Below are 22,305 nucleotides of genomic sequence, written 5' to 3' on the forward strand. Positions count from 1 at the left end.
TCAGAAAATTTGCCCCAAGGTCAGACCATGCAATGTTCAGAGAAACTGCAACAAACCCAAGAGCTTTATCTCAGACTCTTCAGGCCGGCGTTAACACCTTAAATGTTAAAATTCATGACAATCAAGTCAGTATAAAAAGTCAGTTTGGGAGGGTTGCAGGAGAATGCCTCTTCTTTCTAAAAAGAAGACGGCAGCATAGCTTAACTTTGCAAACCACAAAACCATGAGACCGAAAGTGGAGAAGCACAGTGCCATGTTTGGTGAAAATCGAACACAGCATATCAGCACAAACACATCATAACTGTCAGGCACGCTGGTGGAGGGATGATGATTTGGGCTTGTTTTACAGCCACAGGACTGGGGCACCTTGAGTTGACTATGATCTCCTCTGCATACCAAACTATGCTAGAGTCAGCTGTGAGGCCAGCTGTCCAACAGCTAAGTCTTGGCTGAAACTTGGTCAATGATGACAAGCAGAGCAGAAAAGAAAAAAATTGCAAGGCCCAGTCAAAGTCAGGACCTCAACTTGAGTGAAATGATGGTGGGACAGAGAGAGCTGTGCATATGCAAATGCCCCAAACCTCAATGAACTGATGCAACACAAGATAAGTGGGCCATAATTCCTCCAGAGTGATGTGAGGGGCTGATAAAATCATGATTATGCCAGGTTACTAGGCAGCAGTTCATAATAACAACACACTATTGAGCAATAGTTAGGCATTACTTAATACTTAATTCATTATTTAAAAGTATTAACTAGTACTTTACTAATGATTAATAGTGTGTAGTTATTATAAAGTGTTACCAGTTATAGCTTCTACAAGCTATAAACTCATTGGATGTACTTAATTTTTCATGGGACTACATAAAGACCTGTAAACTTTTTTTTAGGTTTATTGTGATTTATAACTTCGCCGCCAACATGCTAAACAAAGATGATATGATACCAACACTACCATTAGCATGTTAGTAATGCCACTGTGAACACGATAGTGTGCACTTGTTAAAAATCACAGCTGAACACACAGTTTAACCCTGATTTTGTTTATTTATCTGTACACGTGATGTTTGGGGTAGTACCTAAAAAGTGGCAGAGACAAAAACAGTGTAAATTCAGATTAAATAAAAATGCTTTTTGATTGGAACATTAAAAGCAGGTTTTACAGTAGATTATACGTCGAACAAAGGCACTGAAAATATCCTTACAATAGTGATGATATTGTGGCCGGTTTGGTTTTTTGAACATGGAAATTTAATTTTTCTTCTCCGCCTATTTAAAGAAAACAGCTCATCCAACTCTCTTCCCTCCAGAAAATCCATTCTCAAATGTTGACAGTTAATTTTCTTGATGAGGAAAAAGAATGTGCTTATATCCATAGTAAGCCATAAATCAACATAAGCACATACAGTAAGGTACAGCTGCTTCATACACATGGAATAGAAAATATAGTTTCTCTTCCTAAACAGACTTACTGCACTTCACCGTACAAAACAGAATACGTAATAGATTCACAGCAAAAACAGCGTGTGTTTATCTGAATATAAAAAGGTAAATTGAAACACATAACCACTGCCAGATTTATCAAGGCATTATTATTCTGTAAAATAATGCTTTAAATCTCTGTTCATGTCTCCGCACATTCAGCTTTTTTTCCTCTGTGCTTATATATACACACAACTTTGCAGCTTTACATTACAAACATATTTTTCCCCACACTGTAATATAAAAGTGAAAGATTTACACTCAGAACAAATCATACTGATGGCTTCATATAACATGTGCTCAGCTGGATATGTGAAGTGATATCTCTAAAGGAATATCAGGCGTACTAAATACAATCAAATACTACTCTGTGGTTGACTGAGCCGACTCCCAAAGAAACCTGGCTCTGAGATCAAGTTCAAGCAAACGTTCACAGCTTTAAATTAATGCCGTAACAGCATTTTGTCTTTTTCATCAGGTTTATCTTTATCAACAGTCCATTTCTTCGAGGACCTCAAAAGCGTTCAACCTGCCAACACTGCACTGTATTTCCTGAGAAACTAAAAGAAAGAGCAGTGAAGGACTTGCAAGATGAAACACACATATCTTGTTATTACAGCCAAATCTTTCAGGGACCCACTCAGCTCCCTCTGCTTCTGTCTGGGGCCTCTGTTTGACATAGAAGCCGGGTTGGGTGGGTGGGTGGGGGGCTGGCAGATGGACTGCCAGGCTTTGTGACAGACAGACAGACACACATTTGCCGCCTGGCTCCGATCCTCCTGGATGTCGAGACTCCATTCAGAGCTAAAGGAAGTCCTGACCTGTGCTGTTTTCACAGTTCTGGGCAGCCCTTTTTTGTCAGCTTCTCTTCTTTTGTGACAGGCACATACACAATGTAGCCTCCATCAGGGGGTGTGATGGAAGGATCGCAGGCTGATATGGAAGTAGGCAAAAAAAAAAAAAAAGGACCATTGAAAAGAGGTGCTCCAGTGACAAAGAAAAGGACATTTCGCTCCACAGACAAATGTCAGAGAAGAATAAGGGGGAAAAAAAGGAGGAGACGGCAAGGGAGGCAAAACCCTTGCTACCTTTCTAACTTGCACAATCTACTACTAAAATACTAAACACTGTATACATTACAACTGAGTTGTTTCATAAAGACACAGTACATAAACTGCTCTGTAAAGACAACTTTCTCATTCAAATCCACAATTAAAGTGTAGAGCAGAACTAAGTATGAGGGCACAATGCAAAGTTTGAAAAACAGCCACGCTCATAAGCAGTGGTAGAAATCTTTAGGGAAAGAATTCTTTTTACTTATACCTTTTTTCCCCAGTTTTCACTCATGGTTTGATTAGGTTTATGCAACAAAACTACAGGATCAGACATAAGAGAAAAGATCTTTGTTTCCAAAATGTTAACCATGGCTCACAGATCCTGCCTGTCAGAAAGCAATGAAGGCAAACTTCACCCACGCGCACACACAAAGAGAACACCTTTATATGGTGAAGAGCACATATCAGTTAGCACCTTGGTATTTAATTTGTGGGCAGAATACTGCTGAATGGCACATCTCTTCCCTCTCAGGTTTACCCACGAAGCGCCAACACCATTACTCAAATATCATTTGCGATTGACACACTGCTCATATAAGAATTTCGGCACAGTTGAAAGATAATGCTAATGTTGGACTGGCTACAGCACATACAATATTAACTGTATTCTGCTTTAATATTCTCTAAAAGCAGATGATAAAGCATCCTCTAGTCTTTCTTTGGTCCTTTTCAAAGTGGACAGTCTCTCTGTGAAATGCCAGGTTGTCACAAGTGCTCAGTCTCTTGCAGGTTAGCCCAACGCTTTGTCATTCATTCATTTGTTTTTCTATCCTTCATCCGGTAAACTTTGAGCTACACAAAATACCGCTCACACTGGTGTGGTCCTGCGATTCACCCCATCCTTTAAATCATTGGGGAAACAGTTATGGACCTGGAGGAACTCAGCAGCAGCCTCATGTTCAGGGCTGTACGTGTTCTCTGTCACGCTGTCTCTTGCCAGGGCGTACATGGACAACTCATCCAGGGCCCCACTGGAAGATGCCGCCCCCTTCAGACCAACAACAGGCGAGTTCTCCCGGGAAGCCTCCGTAGAATGAGAGCTGGCGTGCGACGTCCTCCGGCGGTAGCGAAAGCTCGGAATCCTTGAGTACGGCGAAGAGGAGGAGAGTGAACGGATAAACTCACGCCGCGCCTTCCAGCGAACCTCCTTGTTTTTCTCGATGTAGATGTTGATGGCGAGGACGGCCACAGTTTCGGCTACAATGAAGGAGAGGGCGCCAAAGTAGAAGGACCAGCCGTAGGAGTAAGTGTACTTCTTGTCATCATCACGTTTGTCATTGGGATCTCCTGCATTGCTTGAGATGTAGACGATGATGCCAATGATGTTGCTCAGACCTGATAAACAAGAAACAGATGAAAGGTGAGGCTCAGTCACAAGAGAACCTCCAACAACCAGCGTTTAAAGTATCTCGTCACAACCGAGGTTCTAAACGTGTATACTCTGATTCTTATAGTACAGAAAATCCTGAGCCACCACCTTATTTATTTATATTTTGATTCCAAACTTGCTTGTAATATCTTAAAGTGGTCTTTAACAACAGTTCTCCAGGCTTTCTGAAGGTCTTCCAAAGTTTTGGGGTTTTTTTGCGTGGGAGCATTTGCTGTTTTTTTCAGTCTAGTCTTTGTATCTGACTATTTTCACTGGATTACTTTTCTTTGTTAAGCCACTTAACACTAACCTATGACTCACTGAAGCATAAAAGAAAAGCACCTAGCTCAGGAGATTAACCATTATTGTATCTACACATAACACGCAACAGCAAAGAAAAAATTTTGAATTGAATCATTAGCCTCTTTGTTACTGTCACAAATAAAACCTATAATTACTTCCCATTTCTTTAGCAGAATCTACAAAAAAAAAAAATAGAGTTCAGCAAAAGTAAATAGTAGTATTGCACCAACTAGATTATTCCTAGATAACTGCACAGTGTGTCCTTGAAAGAGCAACTGCACAAGCAGAGGACAAAAGAAGTGGAAGTCCTAAGAAGCTATCTTCAGCAGATAGACAGTATCTGAAAGTCATGTCCTAAAGTAATAGGGGGGAAAAAAAAAAAAAAAAAAAAAAAAAAAATCCAGCAAAGACTTGACACAGGACCTGAGAGACGGATTTGACTCTTCACTTTATCCATCTACTGAAAACTCATCAGAAATGGTCTCAGTGGAAGGATGGCTGGGGAAACAGGCAGAAAAAGCTGAGGTATGCCAAATTACACAAGAACTGGAGGTCTTATTGAGTGATAAATTTGAAAATTTTAGTTCAAACCCTCATCAGTAGGTCAGGAGAGAGATCCAATATTGAGTGCCTACAAATATTTAAAAAACACTCTGTCAGGGTTTAGAGCTGCATTTCAGCCAATAGTGTTGGGGAATTTATGGAATTAGGAAAATAGAAAACTGCCTCAGATTCATGTTCAAGTTCCTTTATTGATACCCTTAGGTAGATTTGTTCCCTTGTTTTGATTTTGATCCAACATATAATAATATCATATGGAAAACATTGGCAACCTCTTTATTTTTCAGCATGACATTGATCCCTGGAAATCTATCAGGCATGGATTGGCCTCCCCAGAGCCTGGAGCTCAACATTATTGAAGCAGTGTTGGATCATGTTGAAGGAGATCAGAACAAAAAGCAGTCAAAATCCAAAGTATAGCTTTGAATGACCCTCGAGAAGCCTGGAGAACTTCCTGAAGACTACTTAAAGAAATGCCAAGTAAGCTTTCCTAATAGACTGCTGTGGCTCAGGCTGTGTTAAAAAATGAAGGTGGTCATACCAAATATTGACTTTCAAGCTCATTTAAATTGTACAAACCCTGTTTTTGCCGTATTTGCAGTATTTCCATCTATGTCTGCATATGTCTCACTAATTCTCTGAACCTGTTTCCCATTTTTCTAGCAAAATATAAATAAATTAAGACGTTTGCATAGTATTGTAAGATATGTGAAGAATGGATATGGTGTCTTTTTTTAGTGGCAAATAAAGCTCATCATCATGATTGCACCTCTGACGAAGTATAAGTTACTTCCTTCCATTTGTAAAACCAGCATACAAGACTTCACTGTAAACATGGATGACAGTGCATGTTTCATCCAGCTCACCTGCAGCTACGAAGAGAATGCCAGCGCTTAGGAGCACATTGTTTGTCTTGTTGTAGACTCGGCCCACCCCAACACACAGCCCGCCGAGCATCAACAGGATGGTACTGAGGATGGGGAACACACTGGAGGCGCGAACTACACCTGCAGTGGATGGAGGAGTTACTGTAAACGGCTTTAAAAATGCAGTTTATTTCAAGACTGTATGAATTAATGTAACAACAGTTTCATAAATTATAAAATATATTATAAAATATATAGTTTTTATTAACCTTTCGAGTCCAGTACCACTTCTTTTCAACCTCTTCTTTGATCTGTTTTTTAAGCTCCATTATTAGTCATACTTTGGGGCTTTGTTGTGACAAAGCTTTGCTAATCAGCTGTGGGTTGCAACAAGCGCTCTCGCTGACTATCACCAACCCTACAATGAATCACTGTGCCATTTTACAGGTTTCCAAAGATGAATGAGCTTATTCAACTGTGAAGTCCTTTATTAAGCCCTCCTTTTATTTAGTCTGGCTAATGGACTGAGTTTGGACTTGACAAGTCTCCTTTGTTCTTGCATATTAGGCAGATTCTGAATCAGCTTTAAGTGATGGGTCTCCAGTGACAGAATATTCATTGTGTATCAGACTAATCACAAGTCATGTTTAAGCCAGTTTTTCACAGAAAAACAAGGAAAACTCTGGTTTAGGCTCATTGTAACAGTGATTTTGCAACTGAAATGTTAAATCTAAGACATCAGTTAATGTGTAGAATAAAGATGAAGGCTATCCAACAGATACAGCCAAAAAAAATTGATTGTAAACATAAAAGTGTTTGATAATGCTTTAATGACTTTGAGCTTCGAAATATGCGAAACCTCGCTGACTCGCATATCTTTCTGACTCTACATACATAAGTGAGTTATCTGTCTGCTTTCACAATCAAATGACAAGATGCTGAATGTCAGAGGACTTCCTGTTTTTCCTTTTAGGAGTAACACAGTTTTACCGATGCCAGACGAAATGTACAAGTCGGGAACACTTACGTAGCAGATACTCCGAACTGTCTGTGTCATAGTCGTTGTCATCAGGGAAATGGTTGATTCTGTAACAGCTGCCTTGATTAATGCCTGCAGGGTGAAAAGCACAAGAATGAGCCTCACTAGCCCGCTGTACACATCAAGGCTGCATTTGATTTAAACATTTAGGGTGATTTCTTTCCTATTTTTGGAAAGATATCCTGAAGTTAATCCCCTCCACCTTCCCCCCGTAACAACGTCCAACTCATAGGAGCATGGTGCTGTCTAACATGTTTAAACAGTGACCTTTTTCAAAGCATCCCTTTCCAATTAAAATCTACAAACACAGGTGCTGCTGTTCACATTAATTAAGGATAGGCTCAAACTTCATTAATGTAATTAGTAACACCTGTGTTTACCTAATACTTCATGCCAAAATGTTTGCTGTGAAAACAGTCTGTTTAAAAACGGGCGATAATCTACTCTCAACCCTAAGGAAGCCAATTTGACGGAAAGCGAAACTTAAAGATGGTCCTGGACAAGAGTCCAGCTTCCCCAGTGGGAAGTTAGTGTTTATTCCACCACCACTTCACCTGCCACTTAATGCAGATTTTTGTTGCTATATATGCCAGATCAGTAGTGTTTATGTGAGTCATTTCAGACAGCAAGAACAAACAACCTATATAATCATATCGTGGGTGGAATTGTTGCGTTATAGCGGCTGATGCTTCCTCCCTGTGGGCAACTTTTTTTTTCCACCAGCAGTGGCAATGTGTCTTTGTCACTGTGGCATAGACACAGGTCAGTGTGGTTTGACCTTGTGGGTCTGTGAGCTGTGAGCTGTGTGTTAGTGTGTGTGTGTGTGTGTGTGCTGCATATGCAAAATGTGGTCCTGGAAACACTGGTAAAAATGCTTCTAGTCTTACTGACAACTCAAAGTTTTTAGACTACAAACGGCATTCGCACATTACCTGCAGCACTTGATCTATCCCACACACTCTCTCACTGCCTGACCCTTTGATGAATGTGTTTATGCTTATTTGTGTTCAGCTGTCTGGATATCCATAGACGGATGTTGTCAATGAAAAGATGGACAACACTGACTAAAATCTGCCCACTTAGCTCACTCCCAGTTGAAGCCTCTTTCCACATTCTTTTTTAATTTTGGAGTCTTCTCTTTATTGGCTCCTTTGAATTCAATAATAGAATTTAAAATCTTTTTTCTCACACACATGGTCTTAAATAATCACGCTCCAGGTTATCGTGAAGTACTCATGATGTAGTATTACCCCGATAGAGCATGTTGCTCTCAGACTGCTGGTTTACTCGTGGTTCCAAAGGTGCCTTCAGCTTTCAGGCATCTCTCTGGTATAGCCAGCTCCCAGTTTGGATTAGGGAGGCAGACACCCTTTCTACTTTTAAGATTAGGCTTACAGCTTTCTTTTCTGATAAAGCTTATAGTTAGGACTGGTGGACTTCTTTACTCAAATCTTTTTACTCTTTATGGGTTTATATGCCCCTTTGGAATTACTTAGGCTACATTCACACTGTAGGTCTTAATGCTCAATTCCGATTTTTTGATCAAATCCGATTTTTTTGTCTGCTTGTTCACACTACAAATAAAATGCGACAGCAAATGCGCTCTAGTGTGAACGCTCAAAGCGGCCCGCATGCGCAAAAGAAGATGTCACACACAACGCGCTCTGTTTAGACCCAGACCAAACAATATTGTTTGACTGATGGCCCTTAATATAAAGACTTCGGACTTTACGTTTCCCAATTTTTGTTTTAAATTATTCTGTTATTTACATAATAATGTAAATAACCTAATAATGATCCTTATTGCTGTTTTAGAGAGGAGCGGTGCTTCAAAGGATAGTTGCAGATTTCTGTCAGAATCTGCAGATTATACAGTACAAATAAAATGTTCACGTTGTCTTCCCAACAGTTTCACTAACATCTACACTGGATGGCCAGGAAGCGTTCGCGATGTCTTCTCGGGCGCTTCTCCGGCGCTGATAATTGGCGTCTGTCTTGTGTCAGTGACGTAAAAGACGGATTTAATGCGACCTGACCATTCAGACAGCAGTCGCTTTCTAAAACATCGGATTCAGTACCACATACGAAAGTGACCCAGATCGGATTTGAAAATATCGGATTCGTGCCGTTCACACTGTCATACCATGATAGGATATGGGTCGCATAGGGTCAAAAAAATCGGATTTGATGCGCTTTTGCCTGCAGTGTGAACATAGCCTTAGTTATTATTAACTTCTGACTCTCTACCAAAGTGTGTCCTTTGTCCTCTTTCCCTGCTCTACCCCCAGTAGGTCACAGCAGATAGCTGACCCTCCATGAGCCTGGTTCTGCTGGAGGTTTCTTCCCGTTTAAAGGGAGTTTTTCCTTCTCACTGTTGCCAAAGTGCTAACTCATAGTTGATCATCTGATTGTTGGGATTCTCCCTGTATTATTGTGGGGCCTTTACAATCTAAAAAGCCTTGATACTACTGTTGTTGTGATTTGGTGCAATATAAATAAAAGTGAAATGAACTGAATTAAATTAATTTGTATCTCCCTAGCTTATTAAAAATCTTCATCTGATGTATAAATACAGAGTGTCTTTGAAGAAGGGTGTGGTACAAGCTCTAGTGGCGGCTAAGTCTGCTGGGATAAGATGCTTTAGTGGACTTAGGTAAAAGAAGATGGAGTGAGAAGACACTTCTCAGATGACCTCAGACTATTTTTCATGTTTAATAGTGCTTCTTCTTCAAGGTAAAAGTGAAACACAGCATGGCTTCCACTGGGATTCATTTGGTCAGCTATCAGGCAAATGTTTGTGTGTGCATGCTGTTAAAAAGCCTTCCCCTCTTTCATAATAAGCTCTTTATTCCTTTACCTTTTCTCTTCTTTCAGTGTTAGGCTGGAAACATTTACCTGGATCTGTACATTCAGCATGCAAAGGCTACATGTTTTCCCAGATTCCATTGTTAAGACTTTGACCTTTGACCAAAACTATTGTTAAGAGCTCGCTGAGTAGACCGTGAATTCTGCAAAGTTGAAATCACAGCTCAGTGCACACGCATTTGAAGAAGAAAAAGCGGCAGGACTATATAGCTGTGTGATTAAGATTGCAATGCCCGTAGGGATTTGATGGCTTGTGGTGCGTGTCCAAATCCAGCTCAGGTGAATGGTTGAATGCCAGAACAAGAAGTCTATTTAAACAACACAACAATAGACTGTGCGGGAAGCTTTTAACGCCAAGGTGAGAGAACGAAAGAAAGAGGAAAGAGGGAGGGAGAGGTTAAAGCTCAGAGAGGCCCTGAGCTGTAATTGAGCGGGAGTATAAACAACACCTTGTGAAGAGAAAAAGGGGTTAGGGGTGGGGTTAATGGATGTGCTCTGTGCAGTAGTGGTAATGCAGTGAGCTCTTTGACTATTCATTAACCATTTGAACACACTTATTCTAGGAGCAACATCCAAAGTATTAGAGATGGGCTGCACTGGGCTCTAATTTGCATATATTTACATAAACATATCCACAGCATATGTGATGCATGTTCATGTGTGCGTATTTGTGATTGTGTGCAGATATATTGGCCATTTGCTAATCCCTGCCACGTAGCATGTTGCTAAACGGTAGAGAAAATGTAAAAATCGGACACCTCTTATTGTACATGTGACTCATGTTAAAGTATTATGTTTTGTAATAATATGCTGTAGTCCTTATACTCTATTAAACCTATGTTCTAACACATAAGGGCATTATTAAATATTTTCCTTTCTCTTTTGGGTTTGTGCTTTTAGAGGCTAAAGAGGCTCTCTAAACTCATTAAAGTCATTTATCTCTCATATTGAAGGACCTGCCCCCTACTTTGGCTTGTGAGGACGATGAAAGCCTGACATAGCTTTGTTAGTTGCCTCACCATCATTGGACGATTGGTGTTTAGGGAAAAAGGGGTCTGTGAATGGTTCATTAGCTGAGGCTCAGTTAAGCTTTGTCTGCCTCTGTAAGCATAAAGACTTTTACCCATGTCGAAAATATATTCCCCCTTTCATCTCCGCCCGGCCTAACAGACAAAAGAGATGGGAGCTGACCCGCTGCATGAACACCAACCTTCCCATTAACAGCACACAGACAGATACCTGTCAACTCCATTTCCCAGGTGCCTAAGGCTGAGCCACCGAACCACCTTTCTCTGTGGCTCAGCTTTTAAGGGCACGCTCGCTTCCATTAACTAGGTCTGCTGCTTTATAAGGGACATCAAATTAATTAGTGTCAAATCAGTCTGTGGAAATGGAGCACAAGTTTCTGTGTCTAGTCACTGATGGAAAAAAAGGGGTTTTGGACTATTTTAAGCAGCAACGTGAGACTTTGTGCCTTGTGAAAAAAAGAAACACACACACGCACACACATCTGGCTCATGTGGTTAAACAGCAAAAACACAGGCACCTTAGCTGTACTGTTAATTGCTGTGCAAATACCGGATCATGCTGGAGCGGCAAGGCTTGTAGCAAATTTTATACGCGCATTTCCGTTTGCATGATTGGCTGTGTCTTTTTCTGCTTCTGCATCCAAGTGATTTTACACTTTTTATACGCTGCTTGCAAAAACAAACCTTTCACTGTGAACCTAAAATGTTACTAATAGCCAGTCCAGTCTCAGCTACTCAGCCAGTCTGACGCCTCTGTTTACCTCTGTGTACCTGTGTGTGTATATGTGTGTGTGTGTGTGTGCGTGTACATGTTTAGACATCTTTGTGAGGACAGAAAATTGGCAAGCTGCTATACTCGTGGGGACCAACAGTCACTTATGGGGACAAAATGCCCGTCCCCACGAGTTTGAAGGTATTTTTGAGGCTCAAAATATGGTTTTAGTGTCATTGTTACAATAAGGTTATGGTTAGGTTTAGTTTGAGGGTTAGGATCAGGCATTCATTTTTGATGGTTAGGGTTAGCGGCTAGGGAAAGCATTATGTCAATTAGATGTCGTCATTAAGATATCAAAACAAGTGTGTGTGTGTGTGTGTTAGAGAGAGAGAGAGAGGGGGAGAGAGATGTAGATTGGAAGAGATAGAGGACAATGTTGGTACTGATTGGAAATCTTTTTATAAGTGGATCCCTCAAGGTTAATGATTTATGAGTGACAGTTATCAGCTCAATGTCAGGGTTTAGTGCGTGTGTGTGTGTGTGTGTGTGTGTGTGTGTGTGTGTGTGTGTGTGTGTGCAGGCTGTGAGATGGATCCTTCATGAAATGAAATGAAATAAAGTCTGAATACTGAGCAGGTGGGAGGGGGAGGGGTGAAGCGGAGATTAAACAATGGAAGAAGGTACAAGGAAATGAAACAACAAAGGCGAGGAGAGCAACGATGAGGATGGCGTAAAGATAGGAGCCACCTTAAAAAGGAGAAAGAAATTAGGACGGGGAGAGAGAGCGTTTAAGGACAGAGATCTGAGATCAGCTTCAGGAGTGCTGGTGATTAAAAAAAAACAAAAAAAAAAAAACGTGCTTATCAGGGTGATGCTTCCAGTATGACTGGGTCGAAACAAACTGGGAATTATTCCTACACAGTCAACATATTAGTGGGGAAATGATGGGTTCCCAGGGCCTTATTCGAGTTGTGAAACCCCACGCTGAGCACCCCGTTTCCCTCTTCTCCATGGCAACCCCTGTAAGTCTTTAATAAGCTCATTTACATAAACAATCTCCGAGGATGCATTTGACATTTTCATTATATCCTGATACCCGTTAAACAAGAGACTTCCCCCTTCAAAGATCTGTCAGTGCTTAAGCGGGCATGGCTGTGAACACAAATGGGCACGCGCCTATACAAAAATAAAACATGTGTTCATACACACTTACACACATTCATTGGAAGCAGCTGCCACAGCTGTGGTGCCAGTGGCAACAGCATGATGCACGTTGTCATTGTTTTGAATTAGAGCAGCTCAGCCTATAGCAAATGACAGGGCGGCCTCGGTGGAATACACCAAATAACGTTGTCTCATCAAGTCACCGCTCGCTCACCCCGGTGTCTGCAGGAGAACTGCAGGTGATGGCAGTAAGCTTCATGCGACACGTTCCCTCGCTTCCTCGTTTTCACACCTTGCTGGCTCTGCGGATAGATTGATGTGTGAACCAATCAAAAGTGACATCAATATTGCATTTCACTGGAGCTGCGTAGCCTCCTGTGGGCGATGCACTTCGGGTGTCGTACCTTACACACGTAAGCACTCTTTACAGCAAACGGGCTCAGCAGCAACCTGTTCTGCTTTTTTATCCCTACTTCTTTCAGGTCTGCGACGGAGAGCGCGAGCAGCTGATGAGGGAGAGCGCTCCGAGCTTTACAGGAAAAGGAGGGATGAATCCATTTTATGAAGGCGTTAACAGACAAAACACTGTAAGCGACGATACCACAAACGACTCGCACTGATTCCGCGTACGATTATTGCGCTGCGAGCTGGGGATGGCAGGACAGGGGTGGGGAAAAAAGAAAAAGAAGAAAAAAAAAACTCTGTGTAATAAAACAAACCCCTCCTTTCTTTTCAGTCCAAGTGAGGATGAGAGAAAAGCAATTTGGAGAAGACATCAGTGATTCAGTGTTGATATGACTGACAGTTGGTTAATTAAATTGTCACCAGGCTGCAATTTCTTCAAACACAGCTCCGCTTGGGTTCGACTGTGCATGTGCGTCCAAGTTGTTGGAAGAAAACTGTGATCTATCACGTAGTCTGCTGTGAAGCCTGTTATGCTCTGCCACTTATTTAAAAATGTACATGTATAATGGATTCTCAACATGGTGTTTGAGAGGTCATTGTAAGAGTGTGGATTCAAATGAGAAAGCTTTAACATATCTGCACATAGGTGCTCTTTGGCAAATTTTATGTCATATGGTTGATATTTTTCCAAATGAATTCTGTTACTTTCCACTGTTACTTGTCTGTATAATATCATTACATGGACTAAAAGGAGAGACATATTGGCTTCTGTTCATTGGATCCCTGTAGAATTTTGAAGTGTTGGTCTTGAATATTCAGGCCCCGGCTTGTCTGAAAGACCTTATAGTACAATATCACTCCAATATAGCACTTTGTCTTAGGCTTCAGGGCAGGCCTGGCGCATTTTAATTTTGTTCTTGGCTTTTCTTGGCTCTTCCTGGCTGGCTGTTGCACACCTTCAACTAACTGTCATCATCTGGATTGTCTTTAAGGACCGTCTGCAGCAATGCTTCTCTCCCTGATCGTTCCATCCACTACGGTGATGAATTGGCCCTCCTGTTCCTTGAGATCATTTTGGTAATGCTTAGCTTGGTTAACCACCTCTCTCCCCTGTTTCCTATTTGCTTGCCTGGGTTGTTCGAGCTTCCTTTACCTCCAAACACTCATCTGTTGTCCCTCCTGGAGTGCAAGAGCTGCCTGTGGATCCCAATACCTGCCCACGACCCACCTGCTTGCCCATTCTTCACCATTCAGCCCACACCTCTCTCGGAAGCCAGCCCACCTAAGGAGCCTCTCTTAGCCACCTATTCTCCTAAACCAAGTAAACACGTCTAGCCATTTTTAAATCTTGACAATCTGCTCTCAGACTGCTGGCTTACTTGTGGTTAAAGCGCCTTGTTGTAAATTGTCACTATATAAATAGAATAGAATTGAACCAAGTTACACGCCATGGTAATGATTCAGTTTATCTGGTTTGCGATTCAGATCGAAATCTTTTCCTTTTATTACCTTTCAGGTGACAAACAACCCAGACTTAAAAAAAACAACAACTATATTTCAGCAGCAGCTTCAGTATATAAACATCACAGAGGTGAAAAACATGTGCCTTTCCTTGCTTTCATGTATGTTGAGTTTTCCCTCTACAGTTTTACATCTATATACACCGAAAATTTGAAGTTACAAAGTCTTTACATTGATGCAGACTGACTCTGTTAAGAAACAGAATAACTCACTGCTGACTCTAATTTTATTACATACCTGCAGCACAGCGACAGCACCACAATCCATCTGCTCGCCAAAATGAGAGAGTTGCTGGCTTTTACACTTGGAGCACAGCAGTGGTTACTTCATTAATTACTTATGATAAATTATCCCCAGAGATAGACTTGATCAGGATCTAAAAGCAAATGACATTGTGGCTGTAACTTCAGGCAGGTGACTCACACAGAGTCATAGTTTATGAGCTACATTTTAATAAGTGTCTGATCAATTTATCAAAGTTTACTAATGTGTATGCACAGATACATTGTGTGATGTGCCTTCATTCATTAGAGGTGTATGTCCACACATGTAGCAAATATTAGGAGTGCTGTTGGTACTGTGTGTGTGAATGAGGCTGTGAGGAGCAATAACTTAAAGAACCCTGTGCAAATGACAGAAAGACGCCACTTTACGAGACTGATTATGTCAGCAACATGATATATTCTATGTCTGTGAAAGGCTTTTTTTTAATATATCACTTGCACAGCCAGTGTAATCTCAAACCACAGGATAAATCTTTGCACAAGGGTTAGCCAATAAGTTTTGTCATGTATATTTTAAGGTTTTTTTAGGTGTTTGACCCCAACAGTAAATCTAGATCTCGTCAGAAGGAGTTAAAAAACAGCACTTCCACCTTTTCAAGAATTACGAGGTTAAAATTGCTGCTTTTGTTTAGACTGGACTACTGCCAAGCACTGTATGCTGTAGTTGGTCAATGATCTCTTGATCATTGACAATTATTCCAAAATGTCACAGGGACAGAATCCAACATAAAGCATCACTGTTTTTATTAAAAGCCTTAAACAGTCTTGCACCTGTATATGTGGTAGTTAAACTGGGTCCACACATTCTTTCAAGATCATTAAGGTCTGCTTTCCAATCACTCCTGACCATCCTGCCATTATTTCAAGAGGGTCTTTGCTGTTCCGATTGCCTCTGAAGTGGCAATTCCAATATGAATTTTATTTATACCATTTTTTTTATTATAACTAAACTTATTGTGCTTAACACAGATGATAAAAACATTGAAAAAACGTGCAGGCAGTAAAAACAGAAAAATAAAACTTTGCAAAAAAGTGACATCAGATAAACATGTGACTGTCTTTGAATCTAAGCTAAAGACGTGCCTTTCTTTGAAAAGCCTGCAGAAACCTGTGGTTGGAAGACAGTTTATTGTTGTTATTGTATGACGAGTTTTAGGAGCTCTTTTGTTTTTATTGTAAAACACTTGGATTTTAAATGTGCTACAGAAACAAAATGTGCAGACTAAATGCGAAGGCACACCATGCAGACAGTCTCGGGTTAGTACACAGACAGGAGGAACATGTGCAGACACTTTTCTGGCTTAATCTTGGCTACTTTGGACACTCAGTTTTGAGGATGGCCTTCCTTGGGTTACAGAAACTGTTTTGTGGGCCAGATGCCCACCTGACATCTGGCCCATATAATGGAGACCTGTGGCTGTGACTCATCCTGAGTCAGCACTGTCAGTCAACACAAGCTGTGAGAGAAGCATAAGAGAACTGCAGATGTGGGCCAAACATAAATTGCCATCCCACATGTGATTGCCAACACAGAAAAATGACACTTCTGACAATCCTCTCCAGTCTTGGAAACAGGTGATGGTACCGTAGCTAGAGAGGCCTGGGTTCAAATCTGTCCTGAGGTCATTTTTGCCCTGCTCTTTCTTGCAGCTTTCCTGTCTTTTATCCACTTTCCTGTCACAACAAAGGCTAAAAGAGCATCAAAATTTTTAAAAAGTCAGCCAATTTGCAGATAGGAACATGGTAGTTATGTACAGCACAAAGACGAGGGTGTGGGATTTAAAGGTTTGAAGAGATCAACCTAGATTATCATCAACTGTTTTTCATCAGCTGTTTTTGCAGAGGCTTCAAAATCATCACTTTATGAGCTTCATCTTGAAGACACCAGCCCCTAGACCCTAAATATGAGATGAGCAAAGGCACACTATTCCATAAAACTACAATTCATTTCATTATCAGTGGATCTGGTGCTAACTCTCTTCAATAACAGAAATAAGTTTCGAAAAGGCATTCATCAGTAATTTTCTAAAGCGCTGATTAACAAATTCAAGTTACTTCAACAGTCAAAAAACTGCTTTTTTAAACTGATGAACAAGCAAATATTCACATTTCACAGGCTGATGGCAAAGATTTTTCTTGGTCCCAGTGACATAAACCCTGGATCTGTGGAAAGTATCGAGGTAACAAAGAGCTAAGTGCAATAACACAGAACAGAAAGAGGAGAACTGAGGACTTAAACCTATAAAACAGAGGAAAACATCCCATCAACCTGAGGAACAGAGCATGGCATGACTGGTGTTAGAAGTTGGGCCCTGCTGGCTAATTAGTGCCCCAGTTGTTACATTTTAATTACAGAATCTTAGAGCATGGCGAGAATAGCAAAGTGACCCCCCCCCCCCCCCCCCCCCCCCCACACACACAACCTAAACCAGAGCTTCCACTGACCCCCAAGAAAAACAGCTGCCTCCCGACTCACACCAATCCACCACCAGCTGGGACGTTTACTGCAAATATGTACCTGGTAATTGGATTGTTCATTAGGTTAGTTCTCGTTTTAAAAGGCTGGTTGTATTTACTGGAGTTACACACAAGCAAGAGTCTCTGATGCTTGCCGATTCTGTTGCAAATGAGGTGCACTCCGTGGCCTTACAATATTCATGTGGGAAAACAAACATTAAAGGGGAAAAGAAGTCAAAACAGTGGTTGTGAAATGCAAAAGACTCCACAGAGGAGGGAAATAATGACCTTCCGCTAAAGTAGACTCATTTTATATATTCCTGCCTACTCCTTAATTGTCATTCAGGCCTGCTGAGATAGAGAGAGAGAGGAGAGAGGGGGTAAAAAAAAAGAAAGAAAGAAGAGTGTCCAGAAATGCTAAACATATTCATCACTGGATTCTGGGAAGGAAAAAAACGGGGCTTAACAGCTGCTATGTGTTCCAGAGATTTGATGTGACTGAGAGAAAGACATGCTGTTGCTGTAATCTGTTCAGCAAAATGTGATGATGTTTTCCCCAGAAGCTGTGATACACACAGAGGCGTCCCCGTCAATAACCCAGTCTGTTTGTCTTTATGGCCAGAGGGGTGTGTGTACATTTGTGGTTGGAGTAATGGTGAAGGTGGTAGAAGTGGTGGTGGTGGGGGGACTTCCTCGCTTGTCTTCTCCTCTACACTTATGAGTCTCCATGACAACAGAGCCACCAGCTTATAGTTTTAGGCAGAGGCACAGAAGTGAAACTATCTACTCGTAACAAACGAGGATGTTCTCCTCTCCGAGGCGTCCACCTTCACCCACAGCGTGAGCCCAGGACAGTCAAATCAATGACGACAGCTCAATCCTTCCCGATATGTGGCCTCTGATGACATTAGCTCCAGGAAATGTGATTCAAAACAGGCTCATAATCAACAGAACAAACCGCAGAAATGGAAAAGCACTGATTCTGACAACAGCTGATTTTACATAGGCTGCACAGGCATTGTATACAGAACTGTGTTTTCTTTTTTTCTGATACAAGTGTACTCAAAAATGAAAAGGAAAAGAAAAGAAAAACATACACCAGGAGATGTATTCTGTACTTTTATATAGAATGAAATCCAATATATATATAAACAGTTGTTAAAGTGGGATTTGGCAGTTGGGGGACTGCAACTTTACGTTCAGCTCACCACATTTTGTGACAGACAGTTTTGCATTTATACTCGCTTCTTATTTGTAGCTAGAGTGATGCTTAACAATCGCGACTTTACGACTGCATCATGAACGCATCACATGGATGAGAAGGTGAAAGGGGATGTCCTGAAGGTGTAAGCGTGTCGTGGGACGTCATTATTTTCTTATTACTGAGCAAATATCTCCATGCCATCACTGCAAGCAACCCTGGGCTTTAACACACGATAACTTAACTCATTCTACAATTAAAATCATGAACCTGCTGATCAGATTCAGTTACTCGCTAAGTGAAGGTGTTGGATGTCGTTTACAAAGCCAACATCTGACTTTATATGTGTGCTGAGTAATCTAGCTGGGCTTGCTGTGTTGATTAACATATAAGATTATATGACTTTTTTATACCTTGAAATGAGAATATTTGCTTTGAATTTGTTTGTTTGTTCTTTCGGGACAAGTCTCTAAATAAAAATGATTAAAATGTAATAGGGTTTGGTCATGTTTCCTCATCAGAAAACAGCCAAGCTATATTTATTGGCTCCCATTTTAATGCTTCAGACATGATTGAGACTGTCACGTTTCATGGCAGCTTCGCTGAAACACAATGTGCTGTGTTTAGGGTGGACACGTCCTCATCAAGCCTACATGTACATCTGAAATGAACTGTTCCCCTTTTTTTTCCAGTTCAGTGCAAGTAAAATTATTATAAAATATAGTTAGAAAAATAGACCAATAAAATGACTTTTTAAGCACTAGAGATTTGTTCGCATATTCCAAGCAAAATATACTGAATTCTTGTTGGCTGTCCATCTGAGGATTTTTTTTCTTTGTCATTTATTCTTCTGTGTTTTATTTATTTTTCTGCTCGTTTTGCTTCAAACTGTCTTCTATCAATCACTGCGTCATAACAGACGTCTGTGCCACAAGCAAATAGATCAGTTGCATTCACTCTCTGAGGCAAGAAGTCAAGAGGTGGTCGGAAGGAAGATTGGTCAATGAATGAGTGCCTGTCTGCCTCCGAAATAAGACGTCACTGCCAGCGCACCTCCTTATCGAACATGTAATCAGAAAAAGGGGGAGCAGGGGAGAAGGGAAAAAAAGAACCCCCTCAAAACACATTTGGGAAGGTTGAGCTTGTGAAAAACATATTGTTTACCTGATGTTCTATAACAACAAATAAGTTTTTTTTTCTTTTTTTGCTCGGACATGACGTGAACTCAGAGTCATCTATTTTTAAATCACCGGGCATGTTTCCATAGCAATTTCAGGGATGTTGCCAAGCAACAGCAACGGATACAATGAAGACATGAATGAAAGTAGACTGATAGCGCGCACATTTCCTGCCAGATTAAAAGTGAATGGGCTCAGACGCGCCGTCTTGGCATCATATTCTTTTGCAGACTATTCAGCTGAGTTGACTGTGTGGGCCTGCGCTTGAACAATGAGATGTAACAGTTGGCAGACAGCTCGAGAAGAGCGTGTACAGCGGGGCAACGCCGGTTTCTTTCCCGTTTTTATGCCCCTCAAATTTGTAAATGTGTGCATATTTGTTTTTTCTGTCTCATTCTATATCACCTGAAAGTTGTTCCGCATTTGTGATCTCTTTCTCGTTGTGCGCCCATCTCCAGAAAGAGACACTTGGCATGCGTAAAGGGAATGCGTCCTTTGTGCGCTCAGACTGAGACTGATCGAACACACTGGGAAGCAAAAGGTTCATACGAAAAAAAAAAATAGTTTCTAGGAGAATAAAATGTGCTGTATTTTTAACAACATTTCACTAGAAACCTGGCATGTTTCTGTCAAACATGAGCACAGTTAAATCCACAAAGTGAGCCGAGCTTACCCTCGATACAGCAGATTCTCCACAGCCCAGAGTGGGTGAGATCGCCCTTCTTACTTTTGGGTTGTGGCTGAGTCTCGTCTGTGGTGGCATTAGTGCCGTTGCAGATGTATGCCCGCGAATAGAGCCAGTAGTCCGTCCCGATGGCAATGGTCATCAGGCTAAAGGCAGCGAAAGCCCCCACAGTGGCCAACAGCGTTTGAACCCCGCGGTCACACCAAGCCATGGCGCTTCATACTAGTCCACACACTCACCGGTCCAGCATGCACGCACCGGAGCGCGTCAGGGCGCGGATTCTTTGGTCATAGTTGTTTTTCTGCGTCCCATCTGCCCTGTGGTTAAAGTGGAGTGTATAGAAGCCCGGGGTAAACGAAGAAGAAGCAGGCTACATCTACTATATGAAATGTTCACCTGATGCTCAGAATCTACTGGTTGCTGCTGTGAACAGAAGAGAACACCGGTTCTGCTCACTCCTTATGCCCCACGCTGATCGGAAGCGCTCCGGAGAGCACATCGCACCAACTCAAAACATTTCAAACCTTCTGATTCTTGTTTTTCCCCTCCTTTATATCGGTCTCGAACACTTTTTCTCTGTTCCTACACAGACCGCATCCTTGTTAAAGCCCATTGCCAGTGAGGGCTACGTCAACTGCTCTTAAGTGAGACCACACCCTCATCAAATCTAACCAATGGAGGAGATGTGCATTTGAATAAGTAAAGGGAGAAATTGTGTGACATTTAAATTTATCTCAAAATTGGAACACTTTCGCATGAAACAAAATGATTTGACTTTTTCTTTTTTTAAAAACAATCTGCGCCTTGTTTGCGACACTTGGACACTCTGCTCTGATTTCAAAAATCTATGAACATTACCAAACCAAACTCAGAGTCAGCTGTCATAGGGGAAGGGTGGAGGCGGGAGCCTGTGGGAAAGAAATAATGACAGGCTTTGACACAATGGTCCTTCTCTGTGGTGCGCAACTGCCAAACAACCAATTCCCCGCGGAGCAGACCATTAAAAAAGCAATTAGATGCTTGGCGTGTGCGCACACAGCATTCTAAATCACACGGAGTCATATCGGATTTTCCCAAGACGGTCACAGGAAAGCAGGAAGCTGGAACTAAAAAAAAAAAGTACGTATTGACTGACCAAATCTATGACACCTCCTTAAATAAACCTTTCCCTCCGCTGCTTCTGACTTTGATCATGCACCTGACAAATTGGTTAATTGGATTTGCCCCCCAAAAGCCACTGAGCCCACAGAGTGAACACCAAATGAAAGACATGCTTAATGCATCTCCAGATGGAAGATTTTTTATATCAGCAGGAAAACATTTTAGGAGCATGCTGCTCTGATGGCTTGAACTGGCAAGATGCCTCGGGCTTATGGAAATAAATAAATGCATAAATAAATAAAACAACTTTTGATGGTGCTGAAATCAAGGCAGGTAAGGCAAGCTCTCACATTTGTTTTAATGAACAATTGTGTTTAGAATAGTTTATTCTTCATATTACACAAACTCCGTACAAGTGTGTCTTTACGTTCCCATATGCTGCCAAATGAATGAATGAAATCAACTTGGGAAAAGCACTGAATAAACTCTGTGGTCATTTCAAAAGACTTATGGCGACACTGGACTGCGCTGCATTATACAGAGAGGAGCTTGTGTTGTTATGCTCAGATATACGAAAGAATAACAGAAACGCCAGTAAAGAGAGCCGTAACAAACAGCATACTGTCGGATTGTTTGGCCAGGCTATATATAATTTCCATGTGTGCCAGCAGAGTGTATTATAAAGCAAATGAAGAGTTTGTGTCATGAGTTGTTTTATTGTTTTATTATATCACGAAAGTGCTCAATAACCTCGTTAAAACACAGAAAGAAAGTTGATGCATTCCTTGCACCACAGCCAACTGTAAAGCTAACAATTCAAGTTAATTTATATAGAGCCAGTTAGTAACAATAGTCCCCTGAATGTGGTTTATACTATTAGGTAAGACCCCCCCCCCAAAGAATCATGCAACCCCCTTTGACCAAGCACTTGGCAAGAGTGGTTTTTTAACAGGAAGAAACCTCGA

General features: G+C 41.3%; 1 protein-coding gene across 1 annotated transcript; it reads right to left on the bottom strand.

Moving 5' to 3' along the window:
- Positions 1–1,190: 1,190 nt before the first annotated feature.
- Positions 1,191–20,856, bottom strand: LOC100691827 (voltage-dependent calcium channel gamma-4 subunit). Its single transcript, XM_003452822.5, has 4 exons — positions 20,228–20,856; positions 6,725–6,808; positions 5,698–5,838; positions 1,191–3,933 (listed from the first exon to the last, which is right to left on the bottom strand). Exons 1-4 carry the CDS (start codon positions 20,448–20,450, stop codon positions 3,407–3,409), a joined length of 975 nt encoding a protein of 324 aa, XP_003452870.1. The 5' UTR covers positions 20,451–20,856; the 3' UTR covers positions 1,191–3,406.
- Positions 20,857–22,305: the final 1,449 nt, after the last annotated feature.

Source organism: Oreochromis niloticus, linkage group LG4 (assembly GCF_001858045.2).
Source record: "Oreochromis niloticus isolate F11D_XX linkage group LG4, O_niloticus_UMD_NMBU, whole genome shotgun sequence".
In the NCBI taxonomy this organism is placed as follows: domain Eukaryota; kingdom Metazoa; phylum Chordata; class Actinopteri; order Cichliformes; family Cichlidae; genus Oreochromis; species Oreochromis niloticus.

Coding starts and splice junctions, on each gene's coding strand:
- LOC100691827 (XM_003452822.5), bottom strand. CDS start 20,450: ATGGCTTGGTGTGACCGCGGGGTTCAAACGCTGTTGGCCACTGTGGGG. Junction 5,839..6,724: donor CAGTTCGGAGTATCTGCTAC/GTAAGTGTTCCC, acceptor CATCCACTGCAG/GTGTAGTTCGCGCCTCCAGT. Junction 3,934..5,697: donor CATTCTCTTCGTAGCTGCAG/GTGAGCTGGATG, acceptor CTTGTTTATCAG/GTCTGAGCAACATCATTGGC.